Source organism: Odocoileus virginianus, chromosome 6, assembly GCF_023699985.2.
Source record: "Odocoileus virginianus isolate 20LAN1187 ecotype Illinois chromosome 6, Ovbor_1.2, whole genome shotgun sequence".
NCBI lineage: Eukaryota > Metazoa > Chordata > Mammalia > Artiodactyla > Cervidae > Odocoileus > Odocoileus virginianus.
This window is the reverse complement of record NC_069679.1, coordinates 78,694,383-78,710,787: the sequence shown is the minus strand read 5'-3', so window position 1 is coordinate 78,710,787 and position 16,405 is coordinate 78,694,383. Positions and strand designations below refer to the sequence as shown.

General features: G+C 36.3%; 1 protein-coding gene across 9 annotated transcripts in view; it reads left to right on the top strand.

The window, feature by feature from the left end:
• Positions 1 to 16,405, top strand: part of CEP128 (centrosomal protein 128) — a 484,062-nt gene that overhangs the window by 414,458 nt on the left and 53,199 nt on the right. For all 9 annotated transcript variants that reach the window (XM_070469726.1, XM_070469720.1, XM_070469725.1 and 6 more), the window contains one exon: positions 5,894 to 5,917. In XM_070469726.1, coding sequence (XP_070325827.1) covers positions 5,894 to 5,917 — 24 coding nt within the window. The remainder of the gene's footprint in view (positions 1 to 5,893; positions 5,918 to 16,405) is intronic.

Here is a 16,405-nt window from a genome sequence, read left to right as displayed (position 1 = left end):
GCATTTGTGGTTGAGGTATAGACTTGGATTTCTGTGATATTGAATGGTTTGCCTTGGAAATGAACAGAGATCATTCTGTCATTTTTGAGCTTGCACCTGAGCATTGCATTTTGAACTCTTGTTAACTATTACGGCTATTCCGTTTCTTCTAAGGGATTCTTGCCCACAATAGTAGATATAATGGTCATCTGAGTTAAATTCACCAATTTTAGTCCGTTTTAGTTCACTGATTCCTAAAATGTTGACGTTCACTCTTGCCATCTCTTGTTTGACCACTTCCAATTTACCTTGATTCATGAACCTAACATTCCAGGTTCCTATGCAATATTGTTCTTCATAGCGTCGGACTTTACTCACCACCAGACTTTACTTTCATTACCACTTTACTTTCACTACATCCACAGCTGAGAGTCATTTATGCTTTAGCCCAGCCACTTCATTTTTTTCTGGAGCTATTAGTAATTACCCTCCTTTCTTCCACAGTAGCACATTGGCACCTTTCAACCGGGGGCTGATCTTCTGGTGTCATATCTTTTTGCCTTTTCATACTATTGACGTTCATGTGGTTCTTGCAGCAGGAATATTGGAGTAGTTTACCGTTCCCCCCTCCAGTGGACCATGTTTTGTCAGAACTTTACATTGTGACCCATCCATCTTGGGTGGCCTGCATGGCATGGCTCATAGCTTCATTGAGTTATGCAAGCCCCTTCTCCATGACAAGACTGTGATTTTCTTAGACTTTCCCCTTCTAAAATAACACTAAAAAATAGTGGGAAAGGGAATCTTTAATCACAAGAAAACCTGATAGCAATAAAACCTACTTTTTCCCCTTAGAACTTTTCATTCAAAATATTTGAAGGAAATTTCTCCTCTGATTTTTAACCTTCCATTCCCAATTGTTCCTTTACTTGTTGTCAAGAAGTGCTTCATACAGGAGAAATAGATTTGTTCTAATACAATAATTTATTTGGTCTAATAAATTAATTCTTTTTTTTTCTTTTTTTTTTTTTATTAGTTGGAGGCTGATTACTTTACATCATTACAGTAGTTTTTGTTATACATTGAAATGAATTAGCCATGTATTTACATGTATTCCCCATCCCAGTCCCCCCTCCCACCTCCCTCTCCACCCGATCCCTCTGGGTCTTTCCAGTGCACCAGGCCCGAGCACTTGTCTCATGCACCCAACCTGGGCTGGTGATCTGTTTCACCCTAGATAATATACATGTTTCAATGCTGTTCTCTTGAAACATCCCACCCTCGCCTTCTCCCAGAGTCCACAAGTCTGTTCTATACATCTGAGTCTCTTTTTCTGTTTTGCATATAGGGTTATCATTACCATCTTTCTAAAGTCCATATACATGTGTTAGTATACTGTAATGGTCTTTATCTTTCTGGCTTACTTCACTCTGTATAATGGGCTCCAGTTTCATCCATCTCATTAGAATTGATTCAAATGAATTCTTTTTAATGGCTGAGTAATATTCCATGGTGTATATGTACCACAGCTTCCTCATCCATTCGTCTGCTGATGGGCATCTGGGTTGCTTCCATGTCCTGGCTATTATAAACAGTGCTGCGATGAACATTGGGGTGCACGTGTCTCTTTCAGATCTGGTTTCCTTGGTGTGTATGCCCAGAAGTGGGATTGCTGGGTCATATGGCAGTTCTATTTCCAGCTTTTTGAGAAATCTCCACACTTTTCCATAGTGGCTGTACTAATTTGCATTCCCACCAACAGTGTAAGAGGGTTCCCTTTTCTCCACACCCTCTCCAGCATTTATTGCTTGTAGACTTTTGGATAGCAGCCATCCTGACTGGCGTATAATGGTACCTCATTGTGGTTTTGATTTGCATTTCTCTGATAATGAGTGATGTTGAGCATCTTTTCATGTGTTTGTTAGCCATCTGTATGTCTTCCTTGGAGAAATGTCTGTTGAGTTCTTTGGCCCATTTTTTGATTGGGTCATTTATTTTTCTGGAGTTGAGCTGGAGGAGTTGCTTGTATATTTTTGAGATTAATCCTTTGTCTGTTGCTTCGTTTGCTATTATCTTCTCCCAATCTGAGGGCTGTCTTTTCACCTTGCTTATAGTTTCCTTTGTTGTGCAAAAGCTTTTAAGTTTCATTAGGTCCCATTTGTTTATTTTTGCTTTTATTTCTGAAATTCTGGGATGTGGGTCATAGAGGATCCTGCTGTGATTTATGTCAGAGAGTGTTTTGCCTATGTTCTCCTCTAGGAGTTTGATAGTTTCTGGTCTTACATTTAGATCTTTAATCCATTTTGAGTTTATTTTTGTGTATGGTGTTAGAAAGTGTTCTAGTTTCGTTCTTTTACAGGTGGTTGACCAGTTTTCCCAGCACCACTTGTTAAAGAGGTTATCTTTTTTCCATTGTATATCCTTGCCTCCTTTGTCAAAGATAAGGTGACCATAGGTTCGTGGATTTATCTCTGGGCTTTCTATTCTGTTCCATTGATCTATATTTCTGTCTTTGTGCCAGTACCATACTGTCTTGATGACTGTGGCTTTGTAGTAGAGTCTGAAGTCAGGCAGATTGATTCCTCCAGTTCCATTCTTCTTTCTCAGGATTACTTTGGCTATTTGAGGTTTTTTGTATTTCCATACAAATTGTGAGATTAGTAATAAATTAATTCTTACATCCTATTTCAAGTATCTTTAAGTAAAAATACTTGGACACCTATGGGTGGGTTCTGAGAGTCTGCAGTTCCCCTAAAAGTGTATGCAAAATTATGTGTGTCATGTATAGTGTTCATTTTCCTGGGGGGAAAGTTCTCAAAGTCCATGATTGCGAAAATAAGAACCACTTAATTTATTAAAACCACCTGAAATTGCATTATAGTGAGAGTGTCTATTACTTCTGGAGACTTTCTTCTCTCTCTACTCGTCTCACCTACCAACTCCTCTTTCAGTACCTTAAGCAATTCCTTTTAGGATCTAAGCTTGAGAGAGTGTGTGTGATGGGAGAGAGGGCAGAGTATTGAACCTGTAGACTGAGCTTTAAGATAAAATTTGTTGAAATGAAAACTGCAGATTAAACAGCAACAATAGAACACTACAGGTCCAGTTCTAGTGAGTGAGAGAGGATAGGGAGAATATAAATCAATTTTGGTATAATTACATATTCATTCCAGGACATCTGCTAGTATTTCTTCATAGACTGGCTTAAATTACCTCTATTCTAATGATAAGAACTTGAGAGGAAGTATGCAAATATTTTGTTTGAGAACAGGAATTTGCAATAGGCTAATTCTTTTATATGCAGAATTATAACTGATCTTGGCTGCCAAAAAAGAAGTCAACTTCAGCCATTTAAATTTCAAAATACATTTCTTAAATTTTAAAAGCAAGTTAATAAGTTCATAAAGATTAGGAGTAGTTTCTTATTTTTATAGCCTGTAATTAAAGCCAAAAACTGCAATTTAGAGAAAGCTCACTGATTGGCAACAATGACTGATATCCTATTAGCTGTTGTTGATTGGCAAATTGAATTATTTAAATTCAGGTTAATGAACTGCACTTCCTGTTTCTCTAATTTTTCTCATTTTTTTCAATATATATTCTTTCATTGAAAGCTATTTCAGTACCATTTTGGAATGGAGTAAGTTATAGACAAACGGACGTAACTAAATTGCATTGAAATAGATTATTTATTGGTCTTTATATTTTAATGAAATTGAGATTTTTTTTTTTTCTCCCCACCGTTTGTGTTTTAGCCTTACAGACTAGGCATATGTCAGCTTAGACTGCTGTACCAAATTACTGTAGCCTGGGTGTCTTAAGCAGCAAACATTTGTTTCTCACAGTTGCGGAAGCTGGCAGTTCCAAGATCGGGCTGCTGGCAGGTTCCGTCCTTGGTGAGGGACCTCTTCCTGGCTTGTAGACGGCCATGTTCTCATTATGCCTTAATGTGGCAGAGAGCAGAAAGAGAAGCCCGCATTCTGCGTCTCTTCTTAGAAGGGCACTAATCTCCTGAGGTCTGTCTCCTCCTGACCTGATTACCTCCCAAAGGCCACATATGCAGAGGCCATCACTTTAGGGATTGGGGTTTTCAGCACATGAATTTTGAAGACACAAACACATAGTCCATGACAGTACACATTCCTTTTAAAATCCTGAAACAAATATTTAAATAAAATGAAGATACTAATACATAAATCATATGAGTTTTATCTTTCCCGAACACTGAGCTATGAATTAAAACAGAATTTAATTCAGTTGTACCATTTTGGCATCATATGAAATCATTGATTGCAAACCAGCTGTATGTGTGCTTTAAAAATATGCTAATTCTAAGTAACATGAGCCCCATAAATACATGGTGTGGGGAAAACTGAAGGCCCAAATAGTGGCTGTAAATATTTTCAGCCTTCCAAGATGGTTCATATAAATGCAGCACTACCCAAAGACTGTCTAATGAGGTTCTGTTCAATCTGCAAAGGATGATAAAGCTTTGCTGAATGGTTTTGTCCCAGATGTACTGTGAATAAGATGCCTGGTAACAACAGATCAAAGCCCCCTAGAGGCACTATGTGCATTCATTACGAGCTACTCAAATGTGACAGTACCCAAGTCACCAATAAAATAGCAGTTATTTTATGAAAATTATGGGGGCGATGGTGAGGTTCTCTCAAGTATGCCAGCAAAATGCAATTAAACAGATTATACTGCTAAAAACAGTCTGCTTTGGGCTGCTTTGGCATAATATTAATATATTGGTTTAACTTGTGCGCACACAGCCAGATGTTTAAAGGGGCAGAAATGTCCAACCTAGTTTCCCAGTCCGAATGTTGGAGACTGGGTTGCAGAAATCCTCAAAAGCAAGTCCTCTGTCTTAGGTGAGGCTGGGAGAATCTTGGAGGGTGGGGGCGGGGGGGGCAGCTAGGTTATGCTCCTAAGGGTCATGGGTCCCTGTAAGTGTCTGCAGGGTCTCAGAGATCTGAGCTCAGTGGCTGTCTGTATCATTTTCCCTCCTTACCCTCTAGCACAAATGATTAATTTAATTAAACAAGAGAGAGGTCCAGATTTTATATATCTTCTTCAACTGCTTAAAATGAAACAACAGAAAAATGGCCTTTATCCTCATAAAAAGCATGGCTTTACAGTTCCTTAAATTTTCAGACTCTCCTCCCAAATTCAGCTTTAAAAAAACAAAACAAAACAAAACTTTTTGTATATAGCTGTTTAGCTTTGGAAAGAGTTGAAGACACAGCTGTTGAACTGAGAATTCTTAATCATTTAGCTTTTAAAGCAATATTATCAATGACCCTTTTTAAAAACCAATATGTCTGTGAATCCTTCTAAGATACTGTAAGTGATGAAGACCCACCTGGGTTCAGGACTGCCTGCATGTAACCTGTCATTCTCATTTCTCTGGCCTTATTTCAGTTAACCATGTACTTATTCATTTTAGTTGGCGATGTCACTCTTATGTCTGAACTTGACTTCCCGTGAGAGCGCACTCTGTGCTGGGTACCTAACTGAGAGGAAGTGTATGTGCTGAATTCCTTTTTTATATCGCTACTATTGTCTGGTTGTGGCTCATATGTTCAGATCTATCTAATAACTATGTTTTATTAAATAGACATACTTTTACCAATGCAGAAGTCTTAAAATCTGTTTCACTCAGTAACCAAGCCTGAATTTATGGTGTTTACAGTTAAATTAAACCTGGTAGCCCCAACACTAGTCAAGATGAGAAAAGTAATTGTTTCGTGACTATTTTTCTCTTAGAGAGATTATCCTGAGTAGGAGTTTTCATCTTTTACATTTTAAAAATGTTAATAGAAGATAAATGGAAAAATCTAAAAACTAAACTTGAAATGATATTTTAATGGCTTTGTTTTTATAATTATATATTATGCTTTATTTGCAGGACCGTGTAAATGCCTTAGAAACGGTAAGTTGGGTCATTTTCTTTCTCCTTCTGTCAGAATTACTGCTGGGTATTGTTGTGGATTTCAGAGCATTCCCCAAAGGAAGCAGTTCCAGAAAGCATTTCTAAAACTTCATCTAAGATTCAAAGGGAACAATAAGCTAAACTATACCTAAAAGGTATGTAGATACAGACTTTTATTTTTATTTTTATTTTTTTTTAGATACAGACTTTTAAAATGAAAATAGCATTAAGAAAAAAAAATGTGTCTAAGTGGTCACTGTTGTCTCAAGACAAATGGTGCCAATATATACTAATTTATGGAAAACACAATTAGGTTAAATGTAATTATGTTTATTTGTTTCTATATTTCCCAATCACTAAAAGGTCTATTTGATAAGATACTGAAATTAGGATGCCATTTTATCCTTTGAACTTTTGCATTGTAGACAATCAATATTTTTTTCCATATTCAAATAATGATGAAAGCTACTTAGCCTTTTTTTTTTTTTTTTAATAATCTTACTTGCAGGAATCTGGTGTTAGGAAATCATTGTTTTAAGGGCACATATGTAGAGGTTATATGCTTGCAACATTTATTGGAAAATGATTTACATATTTTTAAAAAGAAAAAAAGAGGAGAAAACTTATTGTTTATCAATAAAGTAATGGTTAGATAAAGTGTGAAATTCTGCCCAAAATGACACTATGATTATGGAAAAGGCTTATTATATAATGTTAAATGGAAGCAAATTTAAGATATAAAATGACATATATACTTTAATGATAACATATGATGTATGAAAAAAGAATAGAAGCAAGCAAATCTCATAATAGTGACTTGTTGGAGAAGAATTGGGGCTGTGATATCACTCGATTCTGCAATTTTTAAAAAAAAAACATGGTTTTATAAGTAAACATTTGCATGATAAAGCCACACGAATTGAAAGAATTGTAAATTATGATACCATCTACAATGAAATATTGTTCAGCAATAAAGTGTCGTATGTTCAAAAATAAATATATACAGAGGGAGATATTTAAAGCTATATAGAGAATATGATGTAAATACTTGGAAATGTATATTTTGTGTTAAAAACTTTGAAAACACACAAAATACTGAATGACTTGGAACTAGTCGTTTTTTTAATGTTTTTCATGAGAAGGCAAACCATAAGCTTTTAAACAATAAGGTTAATAAAAAATAAAATATTTAAATTGTATGAGGAAAGGAAAGATGCTAATAGAGCACATTTTAGTCCTATGTAAGCAAGTGATTTTGATAGACAGCATCTAGACCCTAGTGAGTAAATAATCTATTCCTTACTTTTACCTGGGCCACTTGGAATGTACACTTGATTTTTTCAGTTTTAGTATGATGACACTGTAAGTGAATAAAATGTCTAGTGTTCCTCTACATATATTTTACTTACCCTTAGAAAGTGTCTTGCCAATAGGATTTGGCTTATAAATTAAATTCTCTTTATAAAAGTATGAACAAAAGCAGAAAGTTTGAGGACCTGGGCGTAGCATACAAAATGCCACTTACATATTTAGTAAACCACTTATTTCTTGATTCCTTTATCTGTAAAAATGAATATAATTAAACTTGTTTTATCAGATTGTTGTGAGAATTAAGAGAAAAATATATGTGAAAATATTTAGGACCAAACAAATGTTAGGTTATCATTATATGATAGCTTTTTATTTCTTTTTGAATCATTTTAATTATACCAATATGTCGACATACAACATAAAGCCTGTAAAATTTATTAGTATTTTAGTATTTGTTGGTCTTTTTTATTTCCATAATCTCTTTACTAACAGAGTACTATGATATAAAATCTTTAATGCTTTATTCTAAGGGTTCCTCCAGGAATAAAGGTAAGAATAAAAAGTCATCATGAGAAAAATAAAACTGGTTAAATGAACTAGGTTTTTTTTTTTTTTATTTAAACAGTGGCAGTTTTCTCAAGATGGTTTTAATTTGAAATAATTATCATAAGTAAAACCATAAAAATGAAAATGCTCAATAATAACGTTAATGCTCAAATGTTATGAAATCCTTTGACTTCATATAGGATTATAAGGAGCAGATTTAATATACTTGGTAGACTATTCAACTGGTAAAATACTTTATAGTTCATAAAATCAAATATGCTGGCAGCAGTCTCCAGACCATTTATTATTCTCTCACAACTCAGCAGTTAAACAGTAGAAAAATGTTGGTGGTCTCTCATTTGGTTTAGTTGGTATTAGGGTATGTAAGACATTGAATGTAGAATGTGTATTCTGGTGATGCATATCTGAAAAATTTGAGATTTCATTATTCCATTATTGTACTTATATTAAATTAATTTTAAAGGTTCAGTATATATAATTCCCCAAAATAAGAGCAACTTAATTTGGCTTGTCACCAATTATCTATATGCTTAGGTCACAGTTGTCTCTATTTCCCTCCTCTTTTCTAATCCTTCCCTCTTCTTTCTTCATTAGCAGGTAAGCATCTTGGATTACAAATTACATTTTATTTACAAATGCATTGTCAAGGCCTGCAAAAAATTTCTAACATATAGTTGAAAATCAATAAACATTTGTAGAATCAGAGAATGAATGTTGAACTGAATGTGTATAACCCTCACATGGACTGTTCTTAAGAATATAAGTATACATAATACTGATAATTGAGGGGGAAAAGTACCTAGAAGCATATCAATTTATTATTTTTTCTCTAGACTTTCTGATTAGTACCACAGTTTATTTGGTGTTTCACGAAGCTCCAGTGATCTTCATTAAAGTTTAGTGTGAGTTTTTCTAGGAAGGAACCACCTTCTGCCACAACATAGTAGGTTGGTTACCTAAATAAAGTTAAGTGACTACCTGAAAGAAATCGTGGTTGAGAGCCTCCGTTCATGGGCCATGGATGGAATGCGGTAGTGGGTATTTATTGGGCGCTACATACTACATAGACAGTGAAGAGTAGAAAAGGAAAATGAGTTGTGATCAGTTCTCTCCAGGAACTTGCACTCTAATTAAGGAGAGAAGTTACTTGCATATAAATTAATGCTGTAAGATAAATAGGCAGTGTCTGCAACATGTCAATGAAACAGTGCATTTTGTAGAAGGCATTACAAAGAAACTATAATTGTAAAATAAATTGACATCGTTGCAGTCTAGGTACATCATGGAAAAGCATACTTTTGTATTTTGAGGTTATGGCAGAGATTAGATTCATCCCTGACATGGGAAGAATCAGTGGTGTCAGGAAGAAAGCCAGAGAAGACATTGTATGTTGGGGATGGATTCAAAGTTTAAAGGGAATAATGAAAACAAGAGTTTGTTAGAAGGATTTTTTTTTTTAATTTAAAGGCAAAATCATGAAATCATGACTCTCATAGAAATATAAAATGAAACTCATGACAAATGAGTTTAACTCACTAACTTAAATGAGAGAATGAGCTAGATGTTAACCCACGTAAAGGAACATTCAAAGAGCACTAGAGTACTGCAGTGAATTTAAAATAGAGGCAAAATTGGCTTCTTCCATGGTGGAGGAAGGAAATCAATTGAACCCCCCTGCAGATAAAATTTCTTTCATGTCTGTGTACAAGAATCATTTGCATAGCAAATTATGAATAGATCAAAGACAATGACTAATATAGAGATCCCATTGAATCAAAAACCCAGAAGGATCTGCTAGGCAAAAACGAGTTTCTCATCGAAGATAACCAGTAAGTATTTGTTCCATTTCAAAGGCTTTCACTTTTTTTTTTTTCTTATAGACTCATTAGCTATAAAACTTTAAGAAAATGATAGACATTTTGGAGTTTTGAAATATAAACCCAGGAGTTTAGATTTGGTATCAGGCATACAGGGTATTTCAAATCCTCAAAGATGATGCAGTTAAAATGCTGCACTCAATATGCCAGCAAATTTGGAAAACTCAGCAGTGACCACAGGACTGGAAAAGGTCAGTTTTCATTCCAGTCCCAAAGAAAGGCAGTGCCAAAGAATGTTCAAACTACTGCACAATTGCACTCATCTCACACACTAGCAAAGTAACGCTCAAAATTCTCCAAGCTAGGCTTCAACAGTACCTGAACCATAAGCTTCCAGATGTTCAAGCTGAATTTAGAAAAGCCAGAGGAACCAGAGATCAAATTGCCAACATCCACTGTATCATCGAAAAAGGAAGAGAGTTTCAGAAAAACATCTACTTCTGCTTTATTGACTACGCCAAAGCCTTTGTGTGGATCACAACAAACTGTGGAACATTCTTCAAGAGATGGAAAAACCAGACTACCTGACCTGCCTCCTGAGAAATCTGTATGGAGGTCAAGAAGCAACAGAACTGGACATGGAGCAACAGACTGGTTCCAAGTCGGGAAAAGAGTACGTCAAGGCTGCATATTGTGTCACCCTGCTTATTTAACTTATATGCAGAGTTTATCATGCAAAATGCCAGACTGAATGAAGCACAAGCTGGAATCAAGATTGCTGGGAGAAATATCAGTAACCTCAGATATGCAGATGACACCACGCTTATGGCAGAGAGTGAAAAACCTAAAGAGCCTCTTGATGAAAGTGAAGGAGAAGAGTGAAAAAACTGGCTTAAAACTCAACATTTAATAAATGAAGACCATAGCATCTGGTCCCATCATAGCAAACAGATGGGGAAACAATGGAAACAGTGAGAGACTTTATTTTGGGGGTCTCCAAAATCACTGCAGATGGTGACTGCAGCCATGAAAATTAAAAGACGCTTGCTCCTAGGAAGAAAAGTGATGACCAACCTAGACAGCATATTAGAAAGCAGAGACATTACTTTGCCAACAAAGGTCCGTCTAATCAAAGCTATGGTTTTTCCAGTAGTCACGTATGGATGTGAGTTGGACTATAAAGAAAGCTGAGTGCCAAAGAATTGATGCTTTTGAGCTGTGTTCAAGGAGTTGGAGAAGTTCAAGGTGTTGGAAAAGACTCTTGAGAGTCCCTTGGACAGCAAGGAGATCCAACCAGTCCATCCTAAAGGACATCAGTCCTGAATATTCATTGGAAGGACTAATAGTGAAGCTGAAACTCCAATACTTTGGCCACCTGATGCGAAGAACTGACTCATTTGAAAAGACCCTGATGCTGGGAAAGATTGAGGGTGGGAGAAGAAGGGGACTACAGAGAATGAGATGGTTGGATGGCATCACCGACTCGATGGACATGAGTTTGAGTAAGCTCCAGGAGCTGGTGATGGACAGAGAAGCCTGGCGTGCCGCAGTCCATGGGACCGCAAAGAGTCAGATTTGACTGAGCAACTGAACTGATCAGGCATACAAGCGGGTTTCTACCTGAGTGCCAGTTCCTACTGGTGAGCATAGTACTGACTGCTGAAACTTTCTGTTGGGAAGGATTCTGGGCTCCTCTTTGGAAAGAATTACTGTGACTGCTGTTCATTCTCTATCATTGGCATTACAAGGTCTGGAGGTGAGAGCTGGTAACACAGCTATTAAACCAATAGGAAGTATTAAGGATTTTTAATTAGGGATTGTGGCCTGATGGGTGTGCACGGGAGCACAGCTGGAGCGCAGTGGTGGAGGCTGCAAGTAGGGAAATGGCAAGTGTATGTGGAGATCAGAGAGCTTCAGGGATGTGCTTGGAAAATCAGGATTTGGGACAGTGGTGCCAGGAAGGCAGAGCTAAAGTGAGTACCCTTATTTCTAGAAAGGAACTAGCACACTTAGTAAGCGGGAGGTTGAGGGCGAAGAGGTACAGGCAATACAGTGAAGACTCACTTTTGGGAAATGAAAGGGAAGGGGGAAGCAGCTTGGATATATAAAGTCTGTTTTTCATATCACCCCTCAAATCTGTCTTCATTTCCGTAAATGCCATGATAATTTAGATTATCATACTTTTGTATTAGTTAGAGTTATCATGACCTCAGTTAAGAGAAATCCAAAAATAAGATAAATTAGTTTCACTCTTGTGTAACAGTCCCAAATATACTGTGTCCATGGCAGGTAGGGTGACAGAAACTCAGACTTCTTTTGCTGTTTTGCTCTTCCATCTTCAGTATATTCCTTTCCCCTCCTGATCTAAGATGCCTGGTTCAGCTCCAGTCCTTAGATTTGTGTTGTAACTAGAGAAGAGAAAGACAGGGAAAGCATGTATGTAGCTTGCCTTTAGTGAAAACTAGAATTTGCATGTATCATTTCTGTGCACCAAAATTTAGTGACATGATTATAACTAGTTTTAAGATTCATGAAGAACCAAATAAGCCATCGACTTTTGGAAATTTCAAAGTAAACTTCTAAACAACTCAAAGGTCAAAAAATAAATTATAGTAGAAAAGAAACATGCTCAACTTAGTAGGAATGGGTATAACCTTTGAGTTAAAATCAGACAGAATGTATAAATAATGGAAATTAAGAAACTGTTCACACATTAGCATGGATGCAAAAATATTATACACAAAATATTGGCAGAATAAATCCTGGAATGTATGAAAAGGATAATTATTCATAAACACTGACAAATTACCAATTTATCAATTGAGTTTATTCCAGGACTTGAATTGGTTTAATATTAAAAAAATAGTATAATTCAAACAGATTAAGGGGAAATAAATTTAATAAGGTCATTTCAATAGATGAATAAGAAGCATTTTTTCCTTTGATTGGGCTTCCTAGACGGTGCTAGTGGTAAAGAACCGACCTGCCAATACAAGAGACATAAGAGATGCAGGTTTGATCCCTAGGTGAGGAAGCTCCTTGGGAGGAGGAGATGGCAGCCTACTCCAGCAGTCTTGCCTGGAGAATCCCAAGGACGGAGGAGCCTGGTGGGCTCCAGTCCTTAGAGTTGCAGTCAGACGCTAAAGCGACTCAGCATGCAGTTCCTCTGACATCATTATCATCTTCACAAACCATTTAGCAAAGAAGAATAGAAGGGAGGTTCCTTAATCTGGTAAAGGCCATGTGAAAAAGGAAAGTCCATGCATTTTAGAATTTCCTCTTTAAGACCAGGAGTAAGCAAGGGGTCCCATTGTGCAGTTTGTATTACACACTGTCCTGGTGGTATTAGCCAGAGCTGTAAAACTATCATTATTTGCAAATAATAGTGTTGTTTGTATAAAAAACTCTAGGAATTTGTAGTTAAATTATGAGAAATAGAGTTTAACAAGTTTGATAAGAAAACCACTATTTGAAAGCCCATTTTACTTCCAACTCCAGCAAAAATTCCTAAGAAAAGGTAATTAAAAGCAATATATCAATACAAAAATAACAAAGAATGCAAAATACGCAGGAAAATATCTAACCCAAAATTCAGTCCTTTATAGGAAGACACTCTAAAATAGCCAAGATACTTCTGAAAAAGAACAAGGTGGGGCTGTTTTCCTAACACATGTGAAAGTGAAAGGCGCTCAGTCGTGTCCGACTCCTTGTGACCCCATGGTCTATACAGTTCATGGAATCCTCCAGGCCAGAATACTGGAGTGGGTAGCCTTTCCTTTCTCCAGGGGATACTCCCAACCCAGGGATCGAACCAGGGTCTCTTGAATTGCAGGTGAATTCTTTACCAACTGAGCACAAGGGAAGTGATATATATATATATCAGTTTAGTTCAGTCACTCAGTCATGTCTGACTCTTTGTGATCCCATGAGCCACAGCACACCAGGCCTCCCTGTCCATCACAAACTCCCGGAGTTTACTCAAACTCATGTCCATTGAGTCGGTGATGCCATCCAGCCATCTCATCCTCTGTCATCCCCTTCTCCTCCTGCCTTCAATCTTTCCCAGCATCAGGGGCTTTTCAAATGAATCAGTTCTTTGCATCAGGTGGCCAAAGTATTGTAGTTTCAGCTTCAGCATCAGTCCTGGCAATATATATATATATATATATAAAACCTTATTAAAGCTACTGAACTTATGATAGTATAGTCTTAACACAGGAATATATAAATAGGTCAATGTTATCATACAGAGAATCCCAAAACAAATCCTGTACATAGAAGCTTGATGTCTGACACACTGCTCATCACTATCAGGGAATAAGGGTGGACTTTTTAATAGATGATATGAAAGTGAATGAAATTGAACCCCTATCTCAGATACAAAAGTGGTTGAAAGCCTAAATGTGATTGATGAAACTGTAAAACTTTAAAACACAGTATAGTTTACTATCTTCATGATCTTAGGACTTTGGAGGATATCTAGGAGGAGGGAGGCACTGAAAATAGAGATGATAAAGGAAACGACTGATGTGACCACATCAAAATTAACAACTTCCATAAATCAGAAAGACAACATAAAAAGAATTAAAAGCAATCCACATTTAGAATTTATTTGTAGCAGAAGATATAACTGACAAGCAGTTTATGTCGAATCAATTTGCATACAAATCTTATTGCTCAACAAAGCAATTAGAAAAGAATAAACAACCCAGATTTAAAGAAAAAGGGTAAAAGGCATGAGCAAGCATTTCAGTTGGAAAAGAATCATGTAAGAATATATTCAGCTTCATTCGTAATCAAAGAAATACTAATTAAAGCCACAAAAATTGTCATTTCACTTTATGTATATGTTTTGTGTACTCATTTGTATCTATGACATTTCACCAAAAAGCAAAGAGAGTAGGAACATGTTAGCAGTCCTTTTCTTTTTCTTTTCTTTTTATAGCAAAATGATTAATGCTGTCCTTGACAGTAATTTCAAAGAGAGCTGGTGAGTTAGAGCATGGTCTTCTAGTAGGTCACTCCCAGGTGTACACAAAGATCTTTGAAGGGGTAGTCAGACATGAGAAGGTTTAAGAGAATCAGATGTATCCTCAGCTTCTACCTGCACTCTTAAAATAGCTCTGCTTGAGGAGGCCCTCTTACCTTTCATAACCCACCTTCTCCCACTGCACAGAAGAAAGGCTTCCTTCTCCCTTGATGGCAAATGCCCCAGGCACTTCAGGGTGCCAGAAAAGGGACAATTTATGATTTGGGTGCCTACATGTCCTTCTTTAGTCAAGTCACTAAAGTAAAGCATCTTGTCCTTCTTGAAGTGAAGTGAAGTTGCTCAGTCGTGTCCAACTCTTTGCAACCCCATGGACTGTAGCCTACCAGGCTCCTTCGTCCATGGGTTTTTCCAGGCAAGAGTACTGGAGTAGGTTGCCATTTCCTTCTCCACTTGTCCTTCTTGGTCATGCATATATTTTTGATAAGAACAAAGAGTTGTATTAGATATACAGACTGTTGAGAATGAGTTGTTCTGAAGTTGACGTGTATCGTTGATTTATCTTGAGGCGGAGTAAAGATAGTTTTATTTAATGATCTCACCTGTTCCACCACCCTGCTATAATCAGAGAATGTATAGCTCCAGAAAACAAAGTTAAGAAGTGTTAAAAAGAAATCGTTGAAAGCCAGTGTCTTATTTTATCCAGGTGACAAACTCTGGCCTGGCTCCATTCCTTATCTGTCTACCTATCTTAAAATTATGATTGAGAAGTGAGATGGTTTTCACAAGGACACATTAACACAATATGTAGAATTGAAAAATGAAGTCAAAATTTTTTTCTGCCAGAAAGTAAGGTTGATTTGGCTGATTGGTTTGACAGTGAGAATTGGGTTTGCCAGTCTTCAGTTGTAAGGTTTGGATGCAAATATATTTAATACTGAGATAAAATGGATATGTTAAAATGTTGTACTGACAGAACAGTATTGAAATTAACAAGATTTTTATTTTTTGCATATGTTAAGTTCAATGAAATATCTCTTTGTAAAAAAAGAACAGTTGTAGTCATTTGACTAGTCTTGGTAAATAAAGCCTTTTAGATATACTTTCCAGAAACAGAAAGCGAATGACTCTAATAACTACATTAATATTCTTTGGCAAGTCAAGTGGTTTCTAATTCTTTGCTTTCAACAATGTTGAAAGAAGACCTAATCGAGATGGTAGATCATTAAAATTAACTTTTGATGACAGATTGCTATGTAATCTTCGCCATAAAACTAGTAAGGCCTTCAAGAAATTGCGTGACATTGTTATAACACAACTGCTTTCATTCTCATGTACTTTTTTATGTGAACACGATTTCTCTGTGAGTAAACCTATAGGAACAAAAAACAGAAATAGAAATGAAACCTTGTCTTATTGAAAAAAAAATTAGCATTTACCCTTAGATACATAGGCTAATTGAGTACAGGAGAAGGAGGAGTTATATCCATCCCAGTAAGAGATACACATTTGGAAGCCTTAGGGTTTTTTAACATTTCACATTTAATTTTTTCTAAGAAATTTTAATATACATAATGCCGAATGTATGATAATTGAATCCATAATAATGTGTAACACTTCTAGCATTTTGGTCACAGAGAGTTTTAAAAAATCAGTTCTTCTCTCTGTATATATATGCATTTCTATTACAGAGAAGGATGAAGTGTGTAGGATAACCAAAAGTCCTGCAAGGATAAAGGTGTTGTATATTAGGATAAAAATCTGTGAGGGAAAACAGAGTTGAAATCAAAGTGAAAAGAAATCATA